The 27,626-nt window shown below is 43.5% G+C and overlaps 1 protein-coding gene across 1 annotated transcript; it reads left to right on the top strand.

Moving 5' to 3' along the window:
* Positions 1–7,022: 7,022 nt before the first annotated feature.
* On the top strand, positions 7,023–24,748 carry BAG3 (BAG cochaperone 3). The gene is made up of 4 exons (XM_082486165.1): positions 7,023–7,257; positions 18,871–19,227; positions 21,383–21,763; positions 23,424–24,748. Exons 1-4 carry the CDS (start codon positions 7,078–7,080, stop codon positions 24,195–24,197), a joined length of 1,692 nt encoding a protein of 563 aa, XP_082342291.1. The 5' UTR covers positions 7,023–7,077; the 3' UTR covers positions 24,198–24,748.
* Positions 24,749–27,626: the final 2,878 nt, after the last annotated feature.

Genomic DNA, 27,626 nt, shown 5'->3' with positions numbered 1-27,626 from the left:
TCGCTCACCTTGCCAAGGCAGACTATTTTGGCAACTCAGGATTTGCTGAAGACTGGAAGTGATCTATTCCAGCTAACTGCCAGGCCACATTCCCAGCACCAGGGAACAAAAGGAGGGCTGTGCTGTCCTAAAGCTTAGCAGGGATCTTTCCATGCCAGCATAACCCTCTGGAAATCAGATCCGCTGGTTTTGTGTTTTGCACCATCTGTAATTTTTTAAATAGAGGTGATATTTGAACCACAGAAGAATACAGAATAGATGATGTTCAGCCAAAACCAAAATAAAATAAAATATGAGAATCTAGAAAGATATGAGAAAATATGCAATATGCAGTTAGAAACAAAAATCTAGTTTTCCAGTGCCCTGGACTATTTATAAATATAAACACCGGGAAAGGAAAACAGCCTTGTTCTGGTTAAAATGAGCTAAAGATTGGAAACAACCTTTTTAGCTACTGCAGACCATAATTTGGGGGGGGGGGGGGGGATTGTTATCCCCATTTATAATAACAACAGTTCTGCAAACTAAGATAAGCATCATCTAATCTTCTGTTTCAGAAAATTGATTAAGTTTGGAAAGTATTCCCTTACTGCTGCAATGAAGTACAGGTTTTATGCATTATCCTCTGTAACTCTGGAGATGCAGTTCTGCCTTAGCCAGCTGAGCCCATGTGGACTCCCAGGTTTCTCACCCCTCTGCCCGATCGGGCATTACTGACCCTCGAGCAGGGATGGCAGAAGAAGATGATATATGATCCAGAGCTACAGATGACAGTCCTCTGTTCTCATTTAAGAAGGAAATTTAGTGACAATTCAGATTAATCTGCAGGTTGTGGACTGCAGCATAGCAGAGATGCTTCGTTCTGTTGTCCCTGTTGCAGGGGTAGGATGCTGCAGGAGACAAAGCTGATTGGTATAAGCAGAAATCCCTGAGCCATTCAGTCCAACTTCACATGTGAACATGAGTCACAACCACTTCTAGCGATGGGATGTTTACCCAAATCCATTAGCAAGGAAATTAAAGGAAAATTGTTATAATGAGTAGGGTTCGCTCCTCTGATCAGGAGAATTTTATAAATGCCTCCTCTGAATGTTTTGGCTTTTTTTCAGGAGTATGCAGACTAGGATTTTTCTGCTTGGATTTCGTTACTGCTGAAGACTCTGCATTAAAATTCACCACGGCAAAACACACTTTTTCATGAGTATACCTGTAAGCATGGTTTTGTATATAGTGTCATCTTCGGAAGGTTATTGTGCAAGCGAAGATTTGTCCTGACTTCTTGGCCAGTTCAAATTTCAGCACAGACCCAGTAATGTTCTCCATTAAAATAACGAGTATGTTCTGTGCCACCCAGGCATTTTAGTTTTGCCTGCTCACTTGTTTGCAGCACTGAGTAGATGTGTAAATCTCTACCTTGATCAGATAGCTGATGCAACTAGTAATGCTGTCCAGAAACTCTCCACCTTACATCTGTTGATATATCCTGCCGATACAACTGTCTAACCCCTGCATGATAGACTTCCTGTGTAGGTAAATAGTAATAACAGTAGTGCAGCTGTGGTGTAACTTTGGTGGGGGCCTGGAGTGAGAACTCAGCTGGAAGCAGCTCCCAGGAGAAAGAGGGGGAGGCACTAACACTTCTTCTAACTCTTTTCAACTGCTGTTATCAGTGAGCCAGCCTTGAGCAGCCAACTATGCTCCTAGAAGTGGAGGGGTTGCATTCCTGGCATGGACCCAAAGAGCAATTTTGTACGGCTAGGAAATGCTAGCACTTCCAAAGCTGCATTCCCAAGCACACACTGCTCCAAGAAGGAGAGCCAGAAGGAGCAGAGGCTGAGGGACACGCATTTGTTTCTCTTTCCCTCTTACTCTGCTGCCTCCTTTGAGACTCCAGCGTGCCAGAGAAAGAGACAGAGATGCTATCAGCTATGCACCTACTTCTTCAATTCAAGGGAATAAAAATATTTTGGAGTGATGATTAGGGATGGAGCGCCAATATCATTAAATCAGTTGCAGTAGCCACAGAAATGGAGAAAAACTTCTGCCTCCACGTTTGCCATATTCTGCTACTGCTCATAAAAGCATCAATTTACTCGTGAAAGAGGGTTTTCAAGTTCCCTTTTCAGTTGTTTTTCCCAGTCTCTGTTCCGTGCCTGCTGTTGAGCACACTCACCTCTGGTAATGGTTCTGGTTTGGACTGAGATTTGCTTATAAACCTTGACAAAGTAACCCAGATGTCCCAATGTACGTTTGGGTCATTGCAGCCTTGAGTACAGAAGAGCAGTTTATCCACTAGGTGGAGGCCTGTAAATACTAATGGATGATGATCACTGCAGCAATTAAAAAAGCCGTCTGAGATCAACCCAATTCATTCTACTGATTTCTAATGAATTAAGGCAAGGCTATCCTGCTCCCTGGGTAGACCCAGACACCTCTTACACCAACGAGCTGTCTCCTTAGGCTTCTGTCTGACTGACTCTGGAAGAACAAGGAATTGTCAACCAACAATGCCTATTTTGAAAATATTAATTTAGCTTATATACACCATTCACAACATATCAGGAAAATGAGGAGCCCTAAAAATCCAAGTTGTCTTCTACTGTCTATGTTCTAGATTGAATTTTGCTTTCTCTGCATACAGATCACAGAAATTAGAGCTGTTTTCACTGTGCTCACAGCCAGATTCGCTCCCTGATTTAACACAGGTTGCATTGCAGGTGGAAGTAAAAAGGCAAAAGAAAATAAATAATATTTTTTTACTGGAATTAGCTTTTGGAAGCTTTTTCAGGTTCAGAATCTGAAATTTGGAAATCTGAGTATGTGACTTGTGAATGCCGAGATTTAGGCATTAGTACCAGTTGCACCGTGATTCCAACAGGTACATTTAAAAAGCTTTTCTCCATTTAGACAGTATATGTAGCACTCTATTGTCTCATTAACTTTTTGCATTTTCTACGAAAGTTTGTAGGAACTATATTTATCTATTGAATAACTTGCATATTGTTACTGTAACTCCAATAAGCAAATGACACGATGAAGCCATGTGAACCCCACAGTGTCTGCACCAGTGCTGCACTCAGTGTGAGATCACACCATTTGTGGATGGCTATCTACTTCATTGGCAGTTACACTAAATTACGTCAAGTCAAGTCAAAATCAAGTCAAAAGCAGTCTGTAGCGTAAGTAGCAGATTAGTACAAGATTGTCAATCACTTTGCATCTTTAATTTTCTGAAATACAGGGCTCAGTGGTATCAGTGGCTCTTTTTTTGGTACTGTTCATACAAACAGGTCTACAATTGTGAACAAACTGTGAAGCCAAACATCTACACTTCTCTGGTTATAGTTAGCAGAGAATCTGTAGTTGAGACCTTTTTGCTTTTAGCTGAAATGGTTCGTACACCTGGAGCAGGATATTCAAAATGCAACCTGTGAAGTTCTGGGCTATTCAGTATTGATACTCTGGATTTGACTGAAACATCAGGCGATGGAAATCATGCTGGCCAAATTCATCATGTCTTTCTCGAATCTGAGGCTTGAGAAACTCTGTGTGCTTGCTGCATTTATTAACAGAGCTTTCATGACTCAATCTTAAACGCATCCAGCAGAGAGCTTGGACTGGTGCCTGCTTAGAAATACAGCACTAGACACGTGCCGTGTGCATCACTTACCCACAGGTTCATCAATAACAGCTTTCTGCAATACCTAATCCGGAACAAACATTTTAACTCACAGTCCTGATTAACAGTGCCTTTTCTGTTCAGGTGATCTGCTAAAGTGCCATGGGTACAGAGGAGGTGGAAAGCCAATTTAGAGCTTACCGCAAGACATGTTGTTTCCTGACACACCAGAGATATCGACTTGTTTATACAACGAATAACAATTATGCTGTCAAAATGGTGCTGCTTTGTACAACCTGAGCTAGAGCTGGAGCACATCTAGGAGGGAGCGCTCTGCAGCAGGACAGTCCATGCAAACGTGCCCCACCATCTAGGACAGATCTGTAACCAGAGACCTCGTGTGAGCCGTAAATGAAGCAGATCACCTCTGCAGACATTCACTGATCCATCCACCAAGGGAGATGTGGCAGCATGCAGTGACTCCCCAGGGTGGTCTGTACTCTAATGCTAATACGCTGGCCTGAGGCTTCTGCAAAGTAGCCGTACCCACAGACTCAGGTAACCACAGGCCATCATATAACTCCGAAGCTGCGGCCAATTCTCGCTGCAGTTATAAGGTCAAAATCAAGAAATGATGCAATGGCTGGCTTGAAGAAGAAATGGCTTTGCTTTGATTTGGGGTCCTGGATTATTCCTTGGAAATGCAGTTGTGCATACAAGCCTAATAATTTTCTAGCTGGTTTACCTAAAATCAGCCCATTCTCAAGACAAAGAAGCACGTGAAGACCCTGTAGAGTTTATTAACTCTGGGTAACTACAATTACACAGCTTCTAGCTGTATTGGAACACCCTGGAGCAAATGGTCACTGGTACTCCTGGGTGTGCAAAGCACTGCACAGACAGGCACCCGGAGAAGTCAGGAGTGCTCTATTTGCACCTATATGAAGAAGACAAAAAATAGCAAATGCTTCTTGATTGTTTTCCCTTCTGAAACGGAATATATAGACCGCGAGCCTGGAGTTTCAACTGAAATTAGCCAGACACTACAGACACTTACTTATCTTAATAATAAATTTTCCTGAACCTAAGATTTTTGCTTGGCAGTATTCCTTACATATGGAACATTTCTATAAATCATTCTGATCTGAAATATAGCTAATGCCAATATAAGCTAGGAGCCCTATTGCCTCAGGGTTGCAGTTATGGCCCAGCGACAGCACAGTACAAGAGAACAAGAAGTGAATCCCTGTACCGCTATCCCATATAACCTACCAGGCTGGGAGTCCTTTCATCTTCACAAGAAATGAGGCGAAAACCTACCTGTCAAGGAGATCAATTTAATTAACAGAAAAAGCATGAGGTCTAGCCCACTAAATCTAATCACTAAAATGCTTTTCCTTCTCAGCCCACACTGCTCTCTCTCCAGGTGGACGCATGTCCACCCATGGGTTTCTCTCCTGCAGCAGCTCAAGTGAATCCTGAACCATTAACCCATGCTAATTTCTGTGAAACCTAATCTCCTCCATTTCTTAGCAGGGTGTGCCCTCACAAGAATATCTAACTTAAGCGTGTTAGATATAACTTTGAATTTTACTTTTATTATTTTTTTACCTACTTGCTGACCTTGTTCACTACTTCGGTTAGATGCCAGCTGCAGCAAAACAAAGAAACCCCATTCTTGGTGTCTCTGTTTACACTCCATCAGCTACAAACCCCATCTGTATCACTTCCTCCATTTACAAGAGTAATTTTCCCGCAAGACCTTTTAACATCTGTCCCCCCTGTGTCTGAATCAGCTGCTTTTGTTGATTTGGCAAAGAGTCTGGCATATGCTACAGAGAACATATGGTCTAAGCATGTCTCTCTGCTTCGAGACAGAGAGTGAAATTCCTCTGCAGATCTCTACAGATTGGAAGCAGGATAAATCTCTGATGTTACGTTTTTTGAGGCAACTGCTGACATTAGTGAGGCTGAGCAGAGGTCTCATGTCACTGAGAGAGCATGAGAGGTAGCAGAGGTAGGAGATATGTCCAGGGCTCGGCACCACAGTTCAGGACTGATTGCGAGATGCGCAAGGTCTGTGACTTGTTGCTGTAGGAAACAGATAAGTCAGTAATGGTGATGATTATACAGACAGCTGAAAGTAAATGCTCTGGGAAAAAACGATCCATTTGCAATACTTATGAGTCAAAGGCACAAAATGAGGACAGAAAACCAGGTCGGTGATGGACCACAGTGATGTTCTGAAGGTGAGGGATGTGCAGGATGGAAGAGCTGCAGGAGTGAAGGAGCAAGTTCGAGCAATTATTAGGTTTGACAGCGTGATAAACAAACCTCACTCTGTCAAAAGATGAATGACTATCAGTGTCAAGCAGTATCGAGATCTTTGATCCTGCCCCAAGCAGGAGGAGATCCTGACTGTCTCCAGGGGTGTAAACAGGCAGGTTTTTCTGAAGTGAGAGATACTTTGGTAATAAGCATCCATCTCCGAGGAATGCATACCTTGAATTCCTTGAAGCAAGTAGCTTTGCAGCAGGTCTGCACTTGAGGGACACTAAGCATTGTCTCCTACTTAAAGTAACTATCAACAGGCATCTGTGGCTGTTCGTGTGACTGTCAGATGACTACAAGTGGTACAATTGTGAAGTACAGTTACCTCAAACTAAACACACCGAGTGCACGACACGCTGATACAGAACCCATGGACAAAGAAGTGATTTTAAAGCTCACAGACACCTCCTTTGCCTTCAGATGTATTTCTAAGTGAAACTGAGGACTGAGACACGTATTTGCAAAGAGCTAAGAAAGTTCAAACCAGCTGAATCTGAAGAACCATGCCTGCCCGCACCCTTATTTGGGGGAAAAGCACTATTTTTGGTATTTGCCACCCATAACCTCGAATGATTTGGGGAGGAGCTCTGGGTTTTGGCTGGCTACAGGGGGCCGGAGGAAGGAGCGATCGTGCCCGCCGCCACAGGAGGGAGCGGAGCGTGTTGGGAGGGCTGTGGATTCCCCACGGACACCGCTCGCCCAGGCTGCGCCGTACCGGGCGGTGAAGGGTGGTACAGCCGCCCGGTGTCGTACAGCATTCCCGGAGCGCCGCCCGCTCCCGCAAAAGCCACCGGGGCCGCCCGTCCCGCTCCGTCCCCGCGGGGCTGCAGCTCTCGGGGCGGCCGCGGGGAGCCGCGTCCGGTAACCCGGGGGTCGGCCGAGCCGCGCTGGAGACAACCAGAAGTTTCCAGCTGGTCGGCTCCTCCACCTCCCCCCCCCTCTTCCTCCTCCTCCTCCTCCTCCGTGTCCCTCCCCTCGTCCCTCCTCCGCCGCCGTTTCCAGACACTTCCAGCCCCGCTCCTCCGCCCCCCCTCCCCGCCCCGCCGAGGATAAAGCCGCCGGTCCGGCGCCCCCGCCCGGCACTGGGCACACGGTAGAGCCCGGTACGGTGCGGGTTACGGCCCGCCATGAGCGCCGCCGCACAGTCCTCCCCCCCGCCGCCGCCGGCCATGGAGGGTAGCGCCGAGCCGCTGCCCCCCGGCTGGGAGATCAAGATCGACCCGCAGACGGGGTGGCCCTTCTTCGTGGATCACAACAGCCGCACCACCACCTGGAGTGACCCGCGGCTGCGGACGGCGGCAGCGCAGGTATCTTCCCCCCGTCCCTGTCCCGGAGGGGGGGAACCGGGGGGACCCGGCACTCCCCCCCTCCCCTCCCTCCCCCCCCGGCGCATGGCGATGCAGTGAGGGCAGGAGCTGCCTTTTGTCTCTGACGCACTGCAGTCCCTTTTTTGTGCATTAAATCATTCGATACCTCGGCCCTGTAATGTTTATTTAAAGTTGGTGAAGTCCACCCGGCCTGCCAGGGAAGACACGGACCTTGATTTTTTTTTCAGCTGTGAACAGCCTAAAGAATGAATGCCTTAAAAAAAAAAAAAAAAAGAAAGAAAAGAAACGAAACCCAGCCCGGACTTTTACTTGTCAAGTTTTGTTTTCCTCCTTTTTTTTATTTTTCTGGTTACAAACTCAGTAGCTGCCTGGTCTGGTTTTGTTGTAAAGCACGCCCGGGTAAAAGCCGTGCCGTAGTCCAAATATGTCCATGGAAGGAGAGGCGCGGAGGGGAGATCGGGTCTGATTTTTGTCGGTGGCGCTTTCGGGTCCAATTCTCTGGGTTTTGGGGAGTACAGCCCGTTTCGGGAATACAGCTCTTTCACCCGCCCTGCTATTTTCGCAATGCGATGGCTGTAGGCAGAAAGTGCTGGAAACTTGAGCCGAAGTAGAAGTCGGCTGGTGGGAAAACGATTCCCCCGGGGTTTTCTTGCGCTTTTCTGCCAGCAGCATCTCTTCACGCCGGGCCCGCCGCGGGAACCCACCCGTTCCCGGGGTCCCCGTCTGGAAGGACGGGGAAGGGGGGCAGCGCCACGTCCCCCGGCGCCGGGAGAGGCGGGGGCGGCGGGCGCGGAGCGCTTGCGGCTGGCCGGGAGCCCGGGGCCGGTGGCCGCCGGGAGGGGACGGGGGGGAAACCGAAGGGCTGGGAAGAAGGTGTTGCTCTAAGCAGCGACGCCCCCTCCCCTCCCCTAATTGTATCTAATTATGTGCTAAACATGGAAAAAAAAACAGCGGTTGGGAGATACTTGGTGTCTTCCAAATGTATCTTCGACATACTTGTTGCAGCTTTTTCTCGGCTTGTAGTCTTAACGTGAGGATCAAAGCGCTCAGTAAGTGTTATTATTTTAAGAACTTAATGTTTCTTAAAATAGTAATTGCCCACTGTGTGAGCGCAGAGCAGGGCTGAAGGCTGGCTGCGAGAGCAGCCGGGTGGTGAAAAGGAAGGGAAGGGACGCGCTTTTCTATGGCACCGCAGCTAAATCGGGTAACCTACGGGACCTGCGTTCACAAAGTGTGCCAAGGAACCCTAATTGACAAAATGTATCCTTTCACCCCCTTTTTCAACCTTTTAGGGGTTAGTTAACTTGGTTAATGAACGACAGAATTCCAGGAACAATACGAAGAGTTTTTACAAAGATGTAATTTGGTAATGTGGATATTGAGACTGGCATAGGAAAAAGTGCTTTAACTGCATTTTAGAGACACCATCTTCCTGGTATAATGAGGCACCTGTTAACACTGACTGTTATGGCAATAAAACAATAAATACTGTGTTTTTTGTAAGCATAAAACATACTCGAGAAGTGCACTGTTTACTCAAAGGCTTTTGTTATGGAAATACCACTTGAAACTAACTCATTTAACCGAAAAGTCACGTTTAAGCTGTTACTGGTAATTGTGTGACAACAGAGTTTGAAGTACTCTGAGGGATCAGTACTCTGCTTGAGTGGGTGCCTGAAACAAAACAAATTTTCACCCTTATCCGATGTGAAATCTGTGGTAACGAAAAGTGCCTCTTCTGCCAACTTGTGAGGGTTATTACAGGCAGAGAAAGCTGCACCTGCTTTTGAATGGCTTTTGTGGGATACACTTTTTTTCCAAACAGGAAAATCTGTTCCTGCTCACTACAAGCTGGAATGTGTGTGTGGTTTTGGGATCATTTGTTGAGATAGAGAGAAATGTCTTCAGAGATGAAAATGGAAAATTGTTGATTTCGGGAGTTCCTGTCTAATGTTGTTCAAAGAAAAAAACCTCCAGTTTATGGCGATAGAAGTTGTGTGTAACTGATCTCATACAGCCATTTGTCAGAGTCCCGAGTTAAGAATATCTGCTGGAATTAATGGACAGCTTCTGCGATCTGGTTTGTTAAGTACAAGGACAGGTACTATTTAGCAAAAGAATATCAGAGTCAGGCCCAAGGAAAGTATTTCTCTTCCTAAATAACATTTTTTTTTTTTAGCTAGACAGTGCCAAAGAAGACAGATGACCCACTGACACTGAATTTCAAATCCAGCAGTGATTTTTGAATTTTTGAAGGCATTAGACTTTTTTTTTTCCTCTTTTACCTAAACAGGTAGGAAGGACAAAATCACAGATGTAGGCAGAAAGACAGACTAGAGATGAACAGCTTTCCTATTTCCCTCATTCTTAGTCTAGCTCAAAGGAGAATTTGGAGGTTTTAGACTTGATCTGAGAATTGCAAAAGCTGACTGCGTGTGTCAGACTTCATGCACCTTTTCAAGGATGATTACACAAAGATCAAACTTGTACTGACTTTATTGCTGCCTTGCTTTCATTGAAATTAGCCAGTGAAACAAGCAATTTTTTTTTAATCACCTTTATGGTGATCTTTCAATAACCCTTACACTGTATCTATCAATATGCTCTCTCCGAACATTTGTTCCCTTTCTGAAAAGACCTAGGCAACGAAATGAGGCATCCGGAGCACAGGCCTAAAGCTAGCCGAGCTTTTCTAAGCTAAGTAATACAGCTGGGGCAGTATTAGCAATGAAGTCCCATTTCTCCCAAATCTTGTTCTCACTTACTCTAGGCTTCATATCAGTGTGACTATGCTGACTACAGTAAACTGTACCAGATATAGTCAGGTAAAATGAGAAATGGCTCTTTTAAGATTTTAACCCAAGATGGAGCCATTTTAAATCAACGGAACCAGACCCTGATTTGCATTTAACTATGTATTTTAGATGCGTTCATGAATTCAGATGGTGCTGTCGTTACTTTCTCATTCAGTCTGGTCTTTTTTTACTGCCATGAAGGATGGGTGTCCTTCCTCTGCTTGTTTAGCTGTTACTTGTATGAAATCATTGCAGGATAAGGCTGGACAAGGGAGACCTTCCTGAGAAAGAACACAAAATCTCTTACTGTACTCAGTGAGAACTAAGTCCTGACTGTGCAAATGACTGAAAAACATGTATTAACAAAACTTCTTGGTAGACTAATGGTTTTCTTCCAAGTGTCTAATTAGTTAATAGTAAGACATTCAAAGATCAAGGTAAAATCAATATAATGAAGCATGTATATGCAGACTTTTACTGAAAAAGTGTTTACTGGCAATGCCACTCTTCCTATCTTTTCTTTGTTAGAATTATTGATTTCCTATGTTCATCTGTTGTTGGTATTTTCCGTGTTAACTTATGCCATCACAGCTCAGCATACTTTCAACAAGATTGTCTTATAATGGGAAATTGTTTACTTGGTATTCCCCAAAGTGTTGATAAAAATATATTATGTTTAAAGAAGAAAACAGAAACAAGGCTTGTATAAAGTGTTTATCAATGCCCCTTCCATATGTTGTTTCCACATGCAGTAAACCCAATGGGAAATACTGCAACTAAAAATAGACCAAAGGAATTGACTGTGCTGAGCTTCACTGGACTAATATTACAGTGATCGATAGCTCACTAATGCCTTAGGTTTGAGATAAAAGCTGTACCAGCCAGCCACAAAGTGTGGGAGCAGTCAGAAAAGGGATATATTTATTGGTTGCAATGACGACTGCACAGGCCTAAACAAAGGAAGAAGAAGCCATCTTACCCTCTTACTGATGGCTTTGTTGGTGTTTGGGGAACAACTAACTACACCTAAGTTTCCATCCTCACCCTTCACGACGGTTGCATCTCTCTTCTCTCTGCTTCCCCAAATAAGTCTTAAGTTTCGATTCCCATCTCATTAGCAGTGAACTTATTTTGGAGCACTGACTTCTCATGTTTGAGTTGACTGAAAAAATTATTGGTAGACCAAATTAGAAATTGCATTGAAAGTTCAATAAGCCGCTCTGAAACTGCGTCTTCTGCAGTGGTCCACATCAGCGGAAGGGAATGTAAGACTAGGTAACAACTGAGGTCTCTTTTACCTGCAGTGTTTTTTACGTTACTTATGCTGATGTGCATTCTGCCACAGGTTAATAAATTATTTAATGAATTAAAAAGGTACTGTATAGAAACACCATAATATGGAGGAGTGGTAAAATTACCTGTAGGGGATCTTTGGAGGGTTATGTACTGGCTTTGTCCAGATTCCCTGAAGTTGCTTTGGGTAGTTATTTAAAGCCCCCACTTGATAGAACATGGTAAGCAGGGAGTTAATTTATGGAGATTCCAAATTATCTGAAAACAAGGGGTGGATCAAATTGGAAATAAGAGAAAGGAACATGAAGAAATGACGCTAGCAATAATGCGGCAGCAGCATCTGGGCAACCATGCAAGAGGAAAAGCAAGGAAGGTCTTGCATGGTTCTGTGTAACTCCTGACTTCTTATCTAAAACTCCCGACTGCCTGCACCTCTTATCTAAAGGAGAAAGGAAGAATACTTGTGCCTGGTGGCAGCAGTCTTACCTGGGAATCATATTTTTAACACCTATAACCTATACACAGGCAGGACTTTTCCATAACCACATGGCAAAACCAGAATTGTTCCCACTTGAACCATGATAAGGCAGGTAATGATGCAATACGCTTTGGGGTATATAGACAGTGTCACTCTCTAGGTAAGCTCTGTCTCCACCTTTTTCTGTGGCAGCTGTGCCCTCTCCTCCTGCCAAGTTAAATACAAATACGAAATAGAAGAAATGGCTTGTTCACACAAATTACAGACTTAATTATAGATTAAAAATGCTGTATCTTCAAATATATTGCAGAAGCTGTTGGTTTGACTCTCTTTATTTTTCCTTCTTGGTTTTATAGACAGGAAAATGAGACATGCGGTGGTGAAGTGACTTGTCTAACATTGCCCAGTAGGTCAGGTAGCACGAAAGTACATTTTTATGGCTCATGGCAAAGTCTTATAATTGATAAATAGGGTGCAGTGTAGCAAGTGTTTTTATAGTGTTTTTATATAGTTTTATAGTGTCAGAAAATTGCTGTTTATGAAGTGAAGTCAGAAAACTGTGCATGAAATGAAATGTAGAGGAAAATGGACCCTGACCGTACACTGTGAAATTCACAGCTGACTCCAATTGGTAGCGACTTATTATTCCCCTCTTCTATGGGGCATTGCTGTGCTAATTCTTGAGGCTTCTACTTTCTTCCGTGTTCTGCATTTCTGGCTCACAGCTCAGAGCAGGAAAGCAACAGGTTGACCACCTGCCGCTTAGGTAAGCGGAGGGTGAACAGAAATAACTGAATAAAGTGTGTCATTCTCATCACCCTTGACAAGGATATTTCTGTGAGAGCACTAAAGGGCTTTTCTTTAACCCTGTCCATTAAAGCTGACAGGATGGATGGTGATACCTTTCTTCTAAGAGCCCTTTGCTCTTTGTAGGAGTCGTCGGTTCTCTCTTTGAACACGTTCAGTTTGGCCCATGGGGTGCTTTCTATGTGTGGGCCAGCTTCCGCTCCTGGGCAGAAAGGGCAAGTGTCGTCCTGTCTGCGCCAAGGCATTGTGGCCTAAGAAAGAATCCTCTTAGTGATAAAAAAAAAATAGAAGTTTTATTTCCTGAAACAAGATTAGTCTGCAAGATAGCCAACGTGTTTGCTCCAGTGCGGTTCTCCATTCTGGAAAGCTTAGGATTAGATTTCTCCTTCAATTTTTCATGGTATTTATTTCTAGTGACTTCATTGCGCTCCATCAGTTAGAACGTATGTTAATGTAATACTTGTATACTACAACAGGATAATTACAAGAGAGAACAAAAGGCCTGTTTGCCTACACATGTGTACGTTAGGAAATAAAACTCAGCATTCACCAAGTAAAACATCAAAAGTGGCTTGGCATATAAATGGGTTACATGATGTGACCGACCCAAAGTGCTACCGAGACAGCTCATGCGACTCAGCTTATTCATGGTTTCCTTCAGTCATTAGCTAATGATATCTTCCTCAAATGCCTATGTGCTCAGTGTATATATTTAAGAGCAAATTGTGAGTAAAAGAGTGAGAATGTAAAAATCTTCAGTGGCTGAAGCACAGCAGTAGGAAGTTCAGGGTCAGCGCTGGGAGCAAATCACTCTCCACCTTCCCACTTGTATGGTTCTCTGGGAAGTATTAATGAAACATACTTTAGTACAACATTACCATATTAATGTGCTTAAACACAAAGCAGTGTTGTGAAACTTTAGTACTTTAATCAAATTACAAGGAATACTTGGATATGCTGATTTCTGTCCATAGCAAAGCTAGGGCAGTTGTTTGGATTCGTCTGGTTAGGGTAACAGAGAAGGAAAAAGAAAAAGGTCTGGCCAAAAGGAAAATACAAGCAGGTATGGAATCCAGTTCCGATGGTGAAAGTTTTACCTTTCCATGGCTTTTTTTTTTTTTTTTTAATAAATAGACTGGGTACATCACTCTTAGATTTGAGTATTAGGTACTATTGGCTTTCTTGTTATTCATGGCAATTTCAGATAAAAAGTAGATTTTAGTATATGGGCAAAGAAAACTTAGTTGTTGAATTTCAGTCACTCAGTTATATTGTTGTATTCTGCAGTGAAATAAGAGTCATACTACTCCCTTCTTCCTAAATATATAGGATCCAGGCTTAAAATCATGGGAAGTGTGCTCTCAGCTCAGATTTTGTCAGATACTGGCATTTTCTCAGTCATTTGAGCAACCAGAATACTTTTATTTGCATGATACTCTTCATAGCAGCAGCTTAAAAGTTCAGAACCATACTGAATTCAGTAGACCTTCTGTTTGCGTACAGAAAGAGATATTTCATCTCTTGGTAATGTTTGTAAAATTTGTATTCTTTGGCAGATAATATTTATGAAACAAATATAAGTTAAATATTTGTTCTGACTCTCTGGAAGAGTTATAGAGGTGCTGTATATGTGTATAAAACATGCTTTAGAGAGCTGAATTTATTGTACTACAAATAATATCAGTACAGGTCGAGAATAAATGTGAGTGTAATGGCAGCAAAACTTGCTTTTTAACTTATTTTTCTGTAGAACATTTTAGCATAAGAGGAATGAAATGTATTATGCAAGCAGTCTCAAAAGGGAGATTCCAAGTTCGATACAACTATTCAAGTAATCTAGCGTGCATACAGGATATTGTCACAAATTTTATTCTACTGGTTCAGCCATCTGGATGACTTCAGTGGCAATTTGCTGGCATCAGCAGTGACTGAATTTGCAGGTTTCTGTGTTTCAGTCTGGAACAACACTTGAGCAGTCAGGAGTTATGCCATTATCCATTCTGGATAGATAGTACAGCTGTACCGTGAGTTTTGTTGCAAGGTTGTATTTTTCTCCTGCTGTCCCTTTTTTTTTTTTTTATTATTCCAATGGCACACGGTGTCAGAACTCACTTAAAATCTCAGCAAGATTGAGGATTTTAGCGTCACTCCTGGCTGTGCCCTTCCCATGGGAAGCCAAGAGTAGGATGTAGGGGTATGAAGTGTTTTTTCCAGTTGCACAACTTGTGATGGCTGCACCTTTATTTATCATGGTGATGGCCTCACAACAGAAACGCATGTCCTCGTCCGGAGAGGTGGGAGCGCTGTCACTCCTCCTGAGCAGATCTCCCGGCATGGCTCAGCTGTCCCACTCGCAGCTTGTTTAAAACCCAGCGATGCTTTTTTGTTTCTCGTTTGGCCGGCGCTGATGACTCCTTTGTACTTGCTCAGCACCTCCTGAGATGGTGCACTGGATCTGATTTTCTGGTGGTGTTTCAGGGTACCTGAAGTGTAGGTCAGGACTGTTGTTGAAATTTCTGAGCCACTTGAAGGAGTTTTTCCCATTTTTATGCTCCCTCCTTTTTTGGGGATTTTGTCTCTTAAATGTAAAATGAGTGTGTGATCACAGCCAGGATTCCTGCAGCGCTGGCTGTCAGTTTTGCTACTTATAGGAAAATTTATCGATGTTCTGTTGTTCGTTATTTATTTTATCATCAAAGCACTTGTTTCCTTGGATGAGGGCAGGAGAAAATTACCTAATTTTTTTTAATGCAGAAATAGGAGCTGGGTTCCTCTTTTTATACTGAAACTGGGAAGGATGATGGACTAAGGAGTTACATTCATTTATTGGTCATATCTCTCTGTGGATTTGTGCTAAATGTGAGCTCTGGGCTTTTTCAGATAACATGTTTACATAGCAAGCAAAAACTGCATTTGTTAGAGGGCAAATGAAAACCAAAAATGGACACTTTTGGTCTCCTCGCTGGCTATCCTGTGAAATTTAGGAAGTAAAGTGTTCAAAGGGAACCGTCAGACCTCTTCTCTGTAGTGTTACGATGAGAGTTTTCCAGAGCTCGATTCCATTCCTCTTCCCTTGCTGCAGTGTCCCCAGGCACACCTGAGCTTCTCCTGAAGTCTTCCACAACCTGTTTGTCCGGGCTCGGAATGCGTGCTTCCTTGCACAAAACAGAACTTCTTTGGCCAAAAGCCTGACTGGGGGGGTGTTGGGATCCGCATGCCCTCGCTGGTGGGGCGGGTTCTCACTAAAAACCAACCCAAACCACTTGCAGCCATCTACCTGAACCCAAGGCCTCTTTCATCTTCGGTCACAATGCTGCGGTGTGGTTCCTCAGTACAGGGTGGATTGTTCATGGCCATACGAAATGGTGGGGAGAAAGGGAACAGGAAAGAAAAAGGAATGGTGAGGATGTGGTGATCCAAACTGGCTAACATAAGAAACCGTTTATAAAGTTCAATGTTAATTAAGTGTTGAAGAGAACAAAGTGGATTGGGAAGAGCAGTTGTGATGAGAGCACCTTTCCTAAATCTGATCTCTCCACCTCCGTGACAATGGGGGGAAAAAAAAGGATGCTGTATTTCTTCCTTTACTGAGGACTGCTCCAATATCTCTGCACTGTTGAGACACACAGAAAAAAGTCCTCCATGATTAGCAGACCTGACTACAGTGGGGGGGAAAAAAGCAAAGGACCGACTTGAAATGCTGACTTTCCACAGGAGCAGCATCAGTTTTCTGAAGCTGTAAGAATAAATGACAAATGATCAGAGTATAGTTTATGCTGTCGTTCCTAAAGAGGGGCCAGTGTTTCCATTAAAAAAAAAAAAAAGTATTTAAACTTGCCAAAAGTTTCACTTCAGATATAAACGGAATTGTTTTGAAAAAGCAGTCCAACCTGGTTTTTCTTTGGAATTGTTTGAAAAAGCAGTTCAACCTGATTTTTCTTTGGTTTTGGGTTGCTGCTTTTGTATTTCTTACCAGGGCTTAAGTTCTGTAGGCAGATTTCTCAGTTTGCTAAGAGGGTTCAAAGCAAGGGCAGCCTCAAGGGTCTGAAAATGAAGACAGGGGAGGGGAAGCCAGTGGTCAGGCTCTGAGGAGGGGGTTCATGGAGTGTGGGGGCAGTGGGATGCTGTGGTGAAGGCAAGGATTTATCATTGTGGATTTCTCCAGGAGGCTGAAGGACTTATCCCCAAGTGGACCAGTTTGAAACATTGCAGACCCCTAAAATGCCAAGAGAGAGAGGAGCTGGCGACTAATCCCTTTGGGCAGATTTGTTGTCCACGCGGGTGGAGCGGAGCCTCGTGTAGGTGCTGCTGCCCAGCTCCCAGACCCTTCCTGCGGGGAGTCTGATGAGGCTGGAAGTGAGTAAATCTCCTTTTTATAGCCGTGGGAGCCATGCCTGTAGGTGGGGTGGCTGGCTGGCAACTCTCGGGTTGCATCCGCAGGCTGCTCCCTCCGTTAGGGAGACTGTGCCGAGCAGCTGGTGGGTGCGCGCCGGGCGCAGAATGCACGGAGTCAGCGCGGAGCGGCAAGGTGCTTCTTCCGACTGTCGAATCATCAGTTTCCCTCCCCACTGGGCAGCCGGCTCGGCTCCGCTCGCCTGGCAGACATTTGGCTCTGACGCAGCCTCGCATTGTTGGTAGCTGAGCGCACCTCAAATTTATTTTCCAGCAAATGCAGTTTGCTGGCGTAAGTGTGTGTCCCTCTGGATCCTGGGAGAGACAGGCTGCCGGGAGCGCTGTGGGTTGGGGGTTATGCTGGTAGAAGGTGAACTGGCAAATGCTTGTTGGTCCTCGGGGTCCTGAAGCCCCTGGACAGCCTGCGTGGAGCAGAGGAATGTGGTTTCCCGGTAGGGTGAATTTAAAATGACTCATCTGTCGGCAGTGGATCCTGGTGCAGACCTTGGCATGAGATCATCCTTGTTCTGCAGTTGGAAAAGCCAACTTCCAATTACTTCTCTGTGCGAACTTTCTAGGCCTGGCTCTTCTCTGTGCCTCTTTTGGAATTTTTCCTTTGTTTGTGAAGGACTATTTAATGAGTAAAATGAAGATCAGCATCAGGGCCTCTGACTTTGAGTTTGTTCCTTTCAGTACTGGTTATCTTTATTTTATTAGCTTACCTAAGTAATAGCCTTTATTCTCTGCAGTTTCATTGCTCACAGCAATTCTCAGAAATAGATTTTTAAGGGGATACTGTCATATAGGGAGAACACTCAAAATCTGGTTGGTAAAATAGTTAATTCTTAATGAATTAGTATATTAATGTGTACAGAGGCGACATTAAATATTTTTGCAGCTTAAACACCTCTTTAAAAATAGGGTTTCCAACACTTGCACCATATGTCCCCCTTATTAAATTCTCCTCTTACTGAATAATGACATTACCCTCTGAATGACAGAGGTGCTTGTTATATGATCTGACTTAGAGATACATCTGGAACTTGGCCCTCGCAGGGCCTCAAAATAGAATGACCGATGCAGGAAGAACTTACTAGAGGACTTGTGAGGGCTCTTAGTACAAACCACTTCCACCCTTGCCAGAGCTTTGACATTGTCCAGTGAGCGTACTCAGACAACGCAGGGTTTTATTTTATCTCACTTTTCAGCGTTTTCCTCTTCCTTATGCTATCCTGTCTTCCCCTCTCCTCTCCTTCAATGTTTACTGAAATGGATCCTCTGGTAGCTGGAAGTGAATATATCCTTCAGTGTGCGGTGTTAATAACTCTTTAGAGGGCCAGTGGGAAAAACACCACCAGCAACAAAGTGCTTTTGATGGGATTAAGCATCCTTGAAAGTTTCTTGTCAGATGTTACCTATAGTACAGGGTGGGCTCTGAGAGGTGCTCAGGAAATGTCTCTGGTCCTGCAGGTCAGAGGTTGGAGGAGCTCTGTCTGAAGGGAGTGGGCTGGTGGCTAAATGCAAGTAATGTACGCTGAGTAAGAAATCCTGTTGTAATTAGGTGGGTATTTGAAAGGTATTCATGAGAAGTGGGGGTGAAAAACTTGTACACAAGCAGATTTTTTAGCTTACTGTCTTCTCTCGCCTGCAGATCTGGAGTGTTATGTTAGCATTGGCTGTTAGCTGCCCTGCATGGACCCAGGAGGGTCTGAACTTCTCATACGCAGCTGACACAGCTTTTAGGATGGGCATTCAGGGCAGCTTTTTCTTACCAGGTGTATTGAGCTGAACTACCAGCAAGTGCTATGTGATGTTTTTAACTTCTAGGAAGGCCAGTCATCAGCAAATGGTCCATCTCATGATAGCCCCAAGCAGCCACCAGCAAGAGAAGGAAACATGGGATACCCCAAACTCCGGGCTGGCTATATCCCTATTCCCGTCATCCACGAGGGCATCGATGGCAGACAGCAGCACCTGTGCTTTTCTGCTCCGCAGCCCGGTGTGCAGCGATACAAGACAGAAGCTGTGCCTACCACGGTGCAGGCACAGCCACCTCTAAGGGGGGGCTATGGCGGCCCCGAGTCCCCTCCAAGGGGACCAACGGAGCCTTCTCAGACAGATAAACAATGTGGACAGACAACGGCAGCTGCAGCAGCCCAAGCGCCAGCCACACACGGACCCGAGGTAACGTGTCGGTATTGCTGGGGTGTGTTTGCATTGGTCTTTGCAGCATTTATGACCTGAATGTCACACGGGTAGTTTATCCTTCAGAAAGCCAAACTTGCCACAGGATTACATTTGCCCAATACTTCCAGAGTATTAAAATGCAGAAGTGCACAGTCACGGCAACGTAAATATGTCAGGCTTTTCTAGCATCGCCTGCTTTTCATTCTGGAATGATTCTGCAGAAGCAAATGCAGGTAAATAGCTCCTGCAGAAAGGGAGCCTCTGAGCCACACAGGTCCAGCAGCAGGGGAGGACCGCGTTGGGGTTTATCCTGGTTCCCCTCCAAGCGGAGGATACAGGCAGCTCTCTTCTGTTCCGCACCATGAGTCAGAAACTGAAGAGAACAAAGTGGGACAGAAAAAACCCAAAGTGGCCAGTTAGCTAACAACCCAGGCCATCTTAGAGGTTGTACTGCTGTGATTTTCACTTTCCCAATTTAATTCTTCAGTTGTATTAAGTGTATAGATTTAAATATATACAGCCTCAAAAATGAACTGTAAAGTATTTTTTGTTATTCAGTGGCAAGTCAAAATACTTTCAGACTATGAATGTTTTTTTTTAAAAAAGTCACCCTGCTTGCTTCGTGTTTCAGAAGGTGGGTTTTTGGTTTGCCTCTTCTCTCTAGAGAATTAGCAGAATTGGTATTCTTGTAATATATGGAAATATCAACCTCATTTTTATTCAAAGTAAGATGAGCAGGAAATTCAGCCTTCACCAAGCTGAGAACATATCATCAGGTCTGTAATTCAGCAGTGGTGGCTTTTTCTCTGAAACCTGTTTGGAGTCTGAACAAGGTAGTTAAAATTCTGTTAGCAGGTTTCTCAGCTGACTTGACTAACAATGCCTTATCCATGCAGCGCCGGGACAAGAGGCTAAGCTTTTCCTTCTCACAACACGGTACAGCTTTGTCTTGTACGCAGAGTGGCTTCAGGAACATGTCTTCTGTGCCTCTTACTGAAGTCCTCTGAGATAACTTCTGAGGACCTCAGAACTTGCTGTTGCAAACTTAGGCAGAGCAGTGTGGGTATCAACTGACCAGAGCCTGTGATTGTGCCTTTAAACCTCATGTCAAAAAGGCCACCAGCAGCGGCAGTGATGGGTACCACACTACAAACCAGCATTGATTTATTTATTTAAGGTTGCTGTTTCATGGGCAGCTGAGCAGTTTACCAGTGCCAAAAGAGGGGTCTTGTTCCCCTTCCCCTCCTGCCTTGCCTGCCCTTCTCTCCTTGTCTTCTGGCTGTGTTGTCCTGCCCTCTCTTCTGCCAGCTCCAGTCTGACCTGGCCTTTCACTGACCTGTGTAACAAACCCATCAGGAAATAATTTTTTTCCTCTTAACTTAGTGAAACTGGTCAGAGAATAGCCTGACAGCTGCTGGAGTGAGTACAAAGCAGATGAGGTGATGGATTGGCATAGCAGAAGGTGGGAAGGAGCTGTTGGCAAACAAACTGCTTTTCCCCAAACTGCAGACCCACAACCTGGAATGCACTGGGAACGGGATTCTGCAGTGAGCCTGGTGCTCACTCCTGCTAATGGCAGGTCTAAGCTGGTGCGGCTCTCGCTGCTGGTGCCAAGGAGCTAAGGTGCTGGAAGGTCTTAGGGGGGGAAAAAGGGGGCATTAGCCAGATGTGCATTGCCATAGCCTGCTACCAAATTAATTACATGCATTAGAAAAAAACACAAATCAGACAAAATCTGTTAGTGTGACTGGGATCAGAAGGCCGAGTGTTGTGTGTCTCTGTTGAGGGGTTTGGTTTTGTCTCCAGTGTATAATTTGTTTGCTTAACTTTAGTTTGCCTCAAATTTAACAGGTTTAGACACGAACAGCCATGCAAAAGCAGCAAACATTCTGACTGAGCTTCCACTCCCTGCTCATTTGAGAGGTGGGAATGCTGTAGCTCAGGTTTCTACTTGTTATAATGATGCTCTCTCACAACTTCTGTGGTTTGTATAGTAAGGCCCTTGGCTGAAAAAACAAGGAAGTGGATCCTTCGCGTGCCGGAAACATGAGCTCAGTTTCTCTGACCATTTCCTTCTTTTCTCTTTGGAAATGAAAAGTACTGTGAGCATAAAACGTTTACAATTTAATAATGGATTTTGTTTTCATGGCAGCCTCAATCTCCTGGAGCTTCCGATTCTCCAACCGTTTCCCCTCAGTCCTCTGGCAGACCCAACGCAGGAAGCCATCAGCTTCCTCGTGGTTATATTCCAATTCCTGTGATCCATGAAAATATCCAACGGCAATCAACGCCAGTCTACCATCAGGCACAGAAGACACACTACCCTGCCCAGCAGAGCGAGTACCAAGCCCACCAACCAGTGTTTCACAAAATCCAACCAGACGAGAGGGAGCCGAAGCCAACACGAGCGCAGTCTCCGTTCAGAGTGTCTCAGAGAGGTTCATCGAGCCGTGAAAGCTCACCGGCCAGAGTCACCACCCAGATCCAGCCCCCCGCTCCCATCAGAGTGCAGACAGTCGTAGACAGACCCCAGGTATGTAGAATGGGGAAGGGAATTACCTGCCAGGTGTTCTGTTCAGCGTGGCTAGAGCTGAAAAACTGGCTCATAGTAAGAGGTACATGAAAGCACGTAAAGCAGTCTCCATTGCTGTATTTAAACAAATTGGGAGATACTGAGATAATACACTAGCTGCAAGCTGCCTTTCCACCTGTCAGGACTGTGGAGTCTCTGGATCACTGAAATCTGATTTAACGCACGATTTGATTTTCCTCTCGTCAGAGTGTAATTTGGTGTAATTACACTGAGGTCACTGATGTTGCATTATGTTTGTGAGAAGAAAATCAGGTTTGCGGGATTCGTGGCATCTATCTAAATAAACCTCCTTGATGTCTCAGAACCATTTAGCATAGCATCAGAAGTACAAAGTAATTTTAGTTATGAAGAAAGGGTCAGCAAAATCAGGTCTTAGAGCTTTTTATTCTTCCTACATGAAGCATGCTTTTGCTCATAGAACATGTAGCTCATTTAATATTTTTTCCATATTAAAAGTCTTACTAAAACTTCAGTTAAAGACTACGGAGAATTTGACAACTGTGAGTGTATGGAAGGGGAAACCTTGATTTCCTCCCTGGAGAGATTTCACATTGAAAATGACAGGAGCAGAATTAGGTTAATCATAGAATTGTAATATTTGTGAAAACCCAGGTGCTAGGACAAAACAATGAAGAATTCAGATTTAATGGCATATTCTAGGTTATTATGCTAATTTATTTTTATGGGTGAGAATTTGAGATCCCTAATCAAGTTTTATGTTTAATGGGTAGAGCAGTAAGAGATTGTCAGTGCAGGCCATTACTTCTTTGGTTTAAATATGAATGTAGGTATTTTACTTCAGCCATTTAAATCCATGACAGCTGGATCTAGCACCTTTCCAAAATAACTGTATATGTGCACAAATAAGCGAAGGGGGTGGTATGGGAAAGAAAATGCAGATCTCATGAATTCCAGTTTTCTGCTAAGATTTAAAAACTAATTTCAACAGATTTCTGATTTGATGACACTTATATCTGTAGTAATCCCAGGGATTGTCTCTTAATCGCTACAGTGTAATAAGATTGACACAGTAACCTCTGCATATAAATACTCTAAAGATAAAAACAGTGTAAATAAGCACTAGCAAAAAAAGGAATGTCCTGAAAACATGAACGGGATGAGAACAGCCCAAAATGTGATTAAAACTCAGCAAAGTAATTAGCTTTTCAAGAAACAGCAGCTCTCAGTTGTCACTGAGGATGAAATCTTGACCGTGCTGCAGTCAGCTGCAACAAATCTTACTGACTTAAGGCAGGTGAGGGCTTTGCTCTAAGGTCCTATCTTATAAAACTGCTTGTAGGGCTGATTTTTGTGAGCATGGGCAGGATTTGGTGGGTTGAAGTTTAATGCCTTTGAGAGCTGATTGCTGCTTGTAATCTGCAATAGCTTGCAAACAATAACTGAACTCTTCAGCACAGTGCTTTTTTTTATTGTAAAAGAGTAAAAACTCAGCAATGCACAGGAAAGATTAATCATCTCGTGTGTGTGAAAATTCCACTTCCAGAAATACATAAAATTGGATATTAAGTTACTTCTTCTTTAGAAGGGAATAAGGAGCATTGTTCATTGTATATCAACACAAACTTGCCTTGCTCACCAGGTTTCTCAGCAACAAGTCCCACCTCAAGAGCCACCAAGACCATCCCCGCTGCCTGAAGTCAAACCTGAAAACAAGGCAGTCCCACCACCTGAAACTGAGGCGCCGTCACCATATATTCCAATTCAGGTCACCCACCAAGAACCGGATCATAAACTACCATCTCAGAAGCCTCCAGCCATGGCAGAGAAAGCTGATAAAAAGGTTCCCTGCCCAGCTAAGATTGCTCCCCCACAGGAAAGGCCTCCTCCTGAAGAAGCGGCAACACCGAAGACGATGGAAACAGGAGAACCTCAAAAGCATCCTGGTGTTTTGAAAGTGGAGGCAATTCTGGAGAAAGTACAAATGCTTGAGCAGGCAGTAAACTCCTTTGAAGGCAAGAAAACTGACAAAAAATACTTGATGATTGAAGAGTATTTGACCAAAGAGTTGCTAGCCCTAGACTCAGTGGACCCTGAGGGTCGTGCGGATGTGCGCCAGGCCAGGAGAGATGGTGTAAGGAAGGTCCAGAACATTTTGGAAAGACTTGAGCAGAAAGCAGAAGATGTCCCAGAACCAGTTCAAGTTGATGGACTTCAGTCAAATTTGCCAGAGCCTAAGCCACCACAGGAAATCATGGAGATTGAACCTGTGGTAGTCAAGAACAAGGGAGATACCAGTGATAAAGATGCTAAAGAGGAAACCAAAATGGAAAGACATCAGCCTGAGACTAAGGAAGAAGTGTTTACCAATCTCGCCACCACGACAAACACATCAAATAATCCAACTGAACCGTAGCCCCATGCTGAAATTAAAATCTCTCAGACTTTATAACTTAAAGTGTGTTTAAGTGAATTTTAAGTTGCATGCATTTCCAGAGCTCTTTTCAACTGGTTTTTAATCAACATAGCAGCTTGGGACACAGTAAACACTTTGTGGGGGAAGGAGGGAGTTAGAAAGAAAGTAATGCATTTATCCTTTATTCTTACACTATGTAAAAGACATGTTTCAAAAATAAACCCTGTATGTTAATCACTTTTCGATCAGCTGAGTGGAAAAAAAACAAACCAAACAAACCAATTACTACAGGGTTAATATTGATGCGTGTTGTTTAGGGTGTATTCTTTTGCAGGTGATTTTTGTAAAATCAGTGGCCTGCATTGTCAGAATACCAGTCCTTCTATAAGTGTAGCCACTCTTAAAGTAATGTTTTTATTTTTAATGTTCACAGTTGGGCACTTTAAGTAATGATGGATAGAAAGTGTGTAAGAAACTGTAGGGATATTTATATGTGTGCAGGACTTCGATGCTATATTTTAAGAGGGAAATAAAATAATATAGAAGCCTAATTTAGTCCTGTGATTTTATAAGCTGGAAATGTAAGGACAGTTATTGGTTTCAAATACACTCTTCTAAACATAGAGATTTCTTTTAGTTACACCATTGTAGGATTGTAGTTGAAGTCTGACAGCTGCTTTCTCATCAAGACCAAAATGTGCCTTCTCCATTCACTTTCTCCCTTTTAATGTCATTGCTGTACCGCACATGTGGATTGAGGAAAGAATGTGGCTTGGCATTTCCTCTTCCTTTTTTTTTTTTTTTTTTTTTTTCTCCCTCTGCCCTGGGAGTCATCATTTAACAGAATTGTTTCTAATATTAAGAAATCTGTATCTACTGCTGTTGTCTTACAGAAATTTACTTAATTTGTTCTGCAAAGTCATTAGCCTTTTATGAACAACTACTTCTGAATCTTCAGCCAAACACACTTTGTATTCATAGAGCCAATGCGATTAAGAGGTAGTCCTCTCATTTTGTGAACAGTTTAAGCAATACTTCATGGTTCTAAGTGATTAGCGACTTACACTTAAGCAAGGGACATGAAACATACTTCAACTATATCCAAATAAATTGAAAGCAGCAGCATTGGGCCAGTGCAGAACGAGTCTTAACCAAACTCCAGAAGTTACCTTTGACTTGCATTTGTAAAACGAACAAATCTTTTTTTACCTGATAGCATATGTTTACAGCATATGAGGAAAACTTTAATATAGCTGTTTAAGGCAGTTGATCGCTTGTGATTCAGAGTGTAATTCAATAAGATTAGATTGGAAATTAGGTTTAAACCCATCTGAAAACCTGGTTTTAAGAGGCAGGTCAAGAGTGGTCATCTAGAACTGTCACTATTTTAAAATAAAAATACAGCACGTAAATTGTAATGCAACAAGTGTTTTGAAATAACAATCAGACTGTGAACTCCCTGCTTAGTTGTAGGTAGAAGGTTGATGCTTCTTTTAGTTTCATTTTGATAGTCAACAACAGCATGTAAGAATACACAATGTCTTGTAACCATTTGGCTACTCCAGTTTTTGGAGCAGCATTGTAGGCATTCCAGCAGAAGAGGTGCGAAAATTCACCTGCCTGCATAATTCTTGTATGAACTCACTTCAGTGACACATTCCTCCTGCAGGATTACATTTCAGTTGAGGGGACACGTCTCTCTGACATCATGTAACAAAAATACTTAAATTGAGAAAAATCAGCCTTGGGTTCTTACAATTAAGCTATAAGCAAGGTGTGTGGGAAGTGTGAGGCCCTGTCTCTTTCTGGTTTCTCTTAGTAGCCCACCAGAGTAATTCAGATCAAAACTGCCTCATTAACTGAGATGGCAATGTGGAAATTCAGATTACAGTCATAAAAACATACTATTTACAGGAAGTTAAACAGGTGCTATCCTTTGAAAACATGTCATCTGCTGCTAATGGCGCCTGATTCATGTTCTACTATTCAATGTTGGTCAGAGTAGGTGGAGTCAAATTTAATTACAACTTGGTTGTTTTTTTTTTTTTTAAAGCAGCAAAACTAGAGGTAGAGTTACATTCTGCTAAAGGGTACTTTAAAAGTTGGTTACTAAAGTCAGTGATACTACTGCAGAATTAGGTACCACTCAAAACGAAGCAAGGTTTCATGATCTGGCCTAATAAGGGAAAGTATATTTGGCTGCCCTGGAGCTGCCGAGCTGGAAGAGTGTTGCTCTGAGTCATAGTCTCTCTTTGTTTCCTCTTGCTCAAGATTAAACTACACCCAGTCCAGCATATATGTCTTGACACATCAGCATAGCTACAAATTCTGTATATGGGCTGGGAGGAGGGAGTAGCGAAGGAGGAAGCAGATGAAGGTTCCCACCCATTCCCTGTAAGCTTCTGACCTACTCTTTGCAGAGCCTGCTTGCTTCATTGGTACTGATGATGTGGGTAGCTGCCAGAGGAGAGGAAAAAGATCCTTCATTAACTTGCATTTCTGCAGTATGATACTAGCTGGTCTGTGGCTTGACCCTGGGTAACTAACTAACTGTGGAAACTTGACTTTGAAACTCTGGTAGAAAATAATTAGGGTTCTTATACTAGCAATCAGAATGACGTTACATCTCAATGCTTTTCAAAAACAGATGTGTGCAACCAACAGCAAATGTGCTGTGGAATACAAGGTGTTCAAATACACACGCTGCATTTGCAGTAGCTATTTTAAAAAATGAAAACACCCTGCAGATTTTCAATAAGAAAAAAAAAAAGCTGCCTGTTACTCATTTTGAGTTGATATCAACCATTTAATTTATTCAAGAAACAAATAATCCCCAAGTCAGTGAAAGACACTGTTTCAACTCATTTAAAAGTAGCAAGAAGGATACGAAAAGCCTGTACACAGAATCACAGTAAAAGCTTAGGCTATTTTCTGATTGCACTATCTTGTCCAGCTAGTGATATTTTAAATGCCAGTAGTGGCCTGTTCTCTATATTTAAACTATCACAGCAGCGAGGCATTGTGTTTCCTATAAATATAGCATTTTGACTATTTACACTTGGCCAAATCATACCATACCCTGAGGAAGGGGCAGCAGATAGTTACATTGCCCCCAAGAGCACGCGACGACAGAACTGTGGCAGTCTTTGGTCTCCAGTTCCTCCCTTTCTCCTGTGGGAGGTACAAGCCCTTTATCTGGGATATGTTTTACTTCCAAGTTCATGTTGGCTCAGCTGTGTTTGCAGACAAGTCAGGGAAGGAAAGGAGTACAAGCAAAACTCCACCCAGAAGGCAGGAAAGCAGCACAGCACAGTTTGTAGTCGCGTTGGTCATTGCCCTGCACTCCCGTAGCAATGTAAGCCAGCCTAGGAAAGCCCTAGTCTCGGTATGAGTATCCTCAGTGAGGATATCATGTGGCACTTTTTACTT

This window comes from Vanellus vanellus (genome assembly GCF_965231255.1).
Source record: "Vanellus vanellus genome assembly, chromosome: 7".
NCBI lineage: Eukaryota > Metazoa > Chordata > Aves > Charadriiformes > Charadriidae > Vanellus > Vanellus vanellus.
Note: the sequence above shows the minus strand (reverse complement) of the source record. Positions and strands in the feature narration are given on the sequence as shown.

Coding starts and splice junctions, on each gene's coding strand:
- BAG3 (XM_082486165.1), top strand. CDS start 7,078: ATGAGCGCCGCCGCACAGTCCTCCCCCCCGCCGCCGCCGGCCATGGAG. Junction 7,258..18,870: donor TGCGGACGGCGGCAGCGCAG/GTATCTTCCCCC, acceptor TTTAACTTCTAG/GAAGGCCAGTCATCAGCAAA. Junction 19,228..21,382: donor CAGCCACACACGGACCCGAG/GTAACGTGTCGG, acceptor TTTTCATGGCAG/CCTCAATCTCCTGGAGCTTC.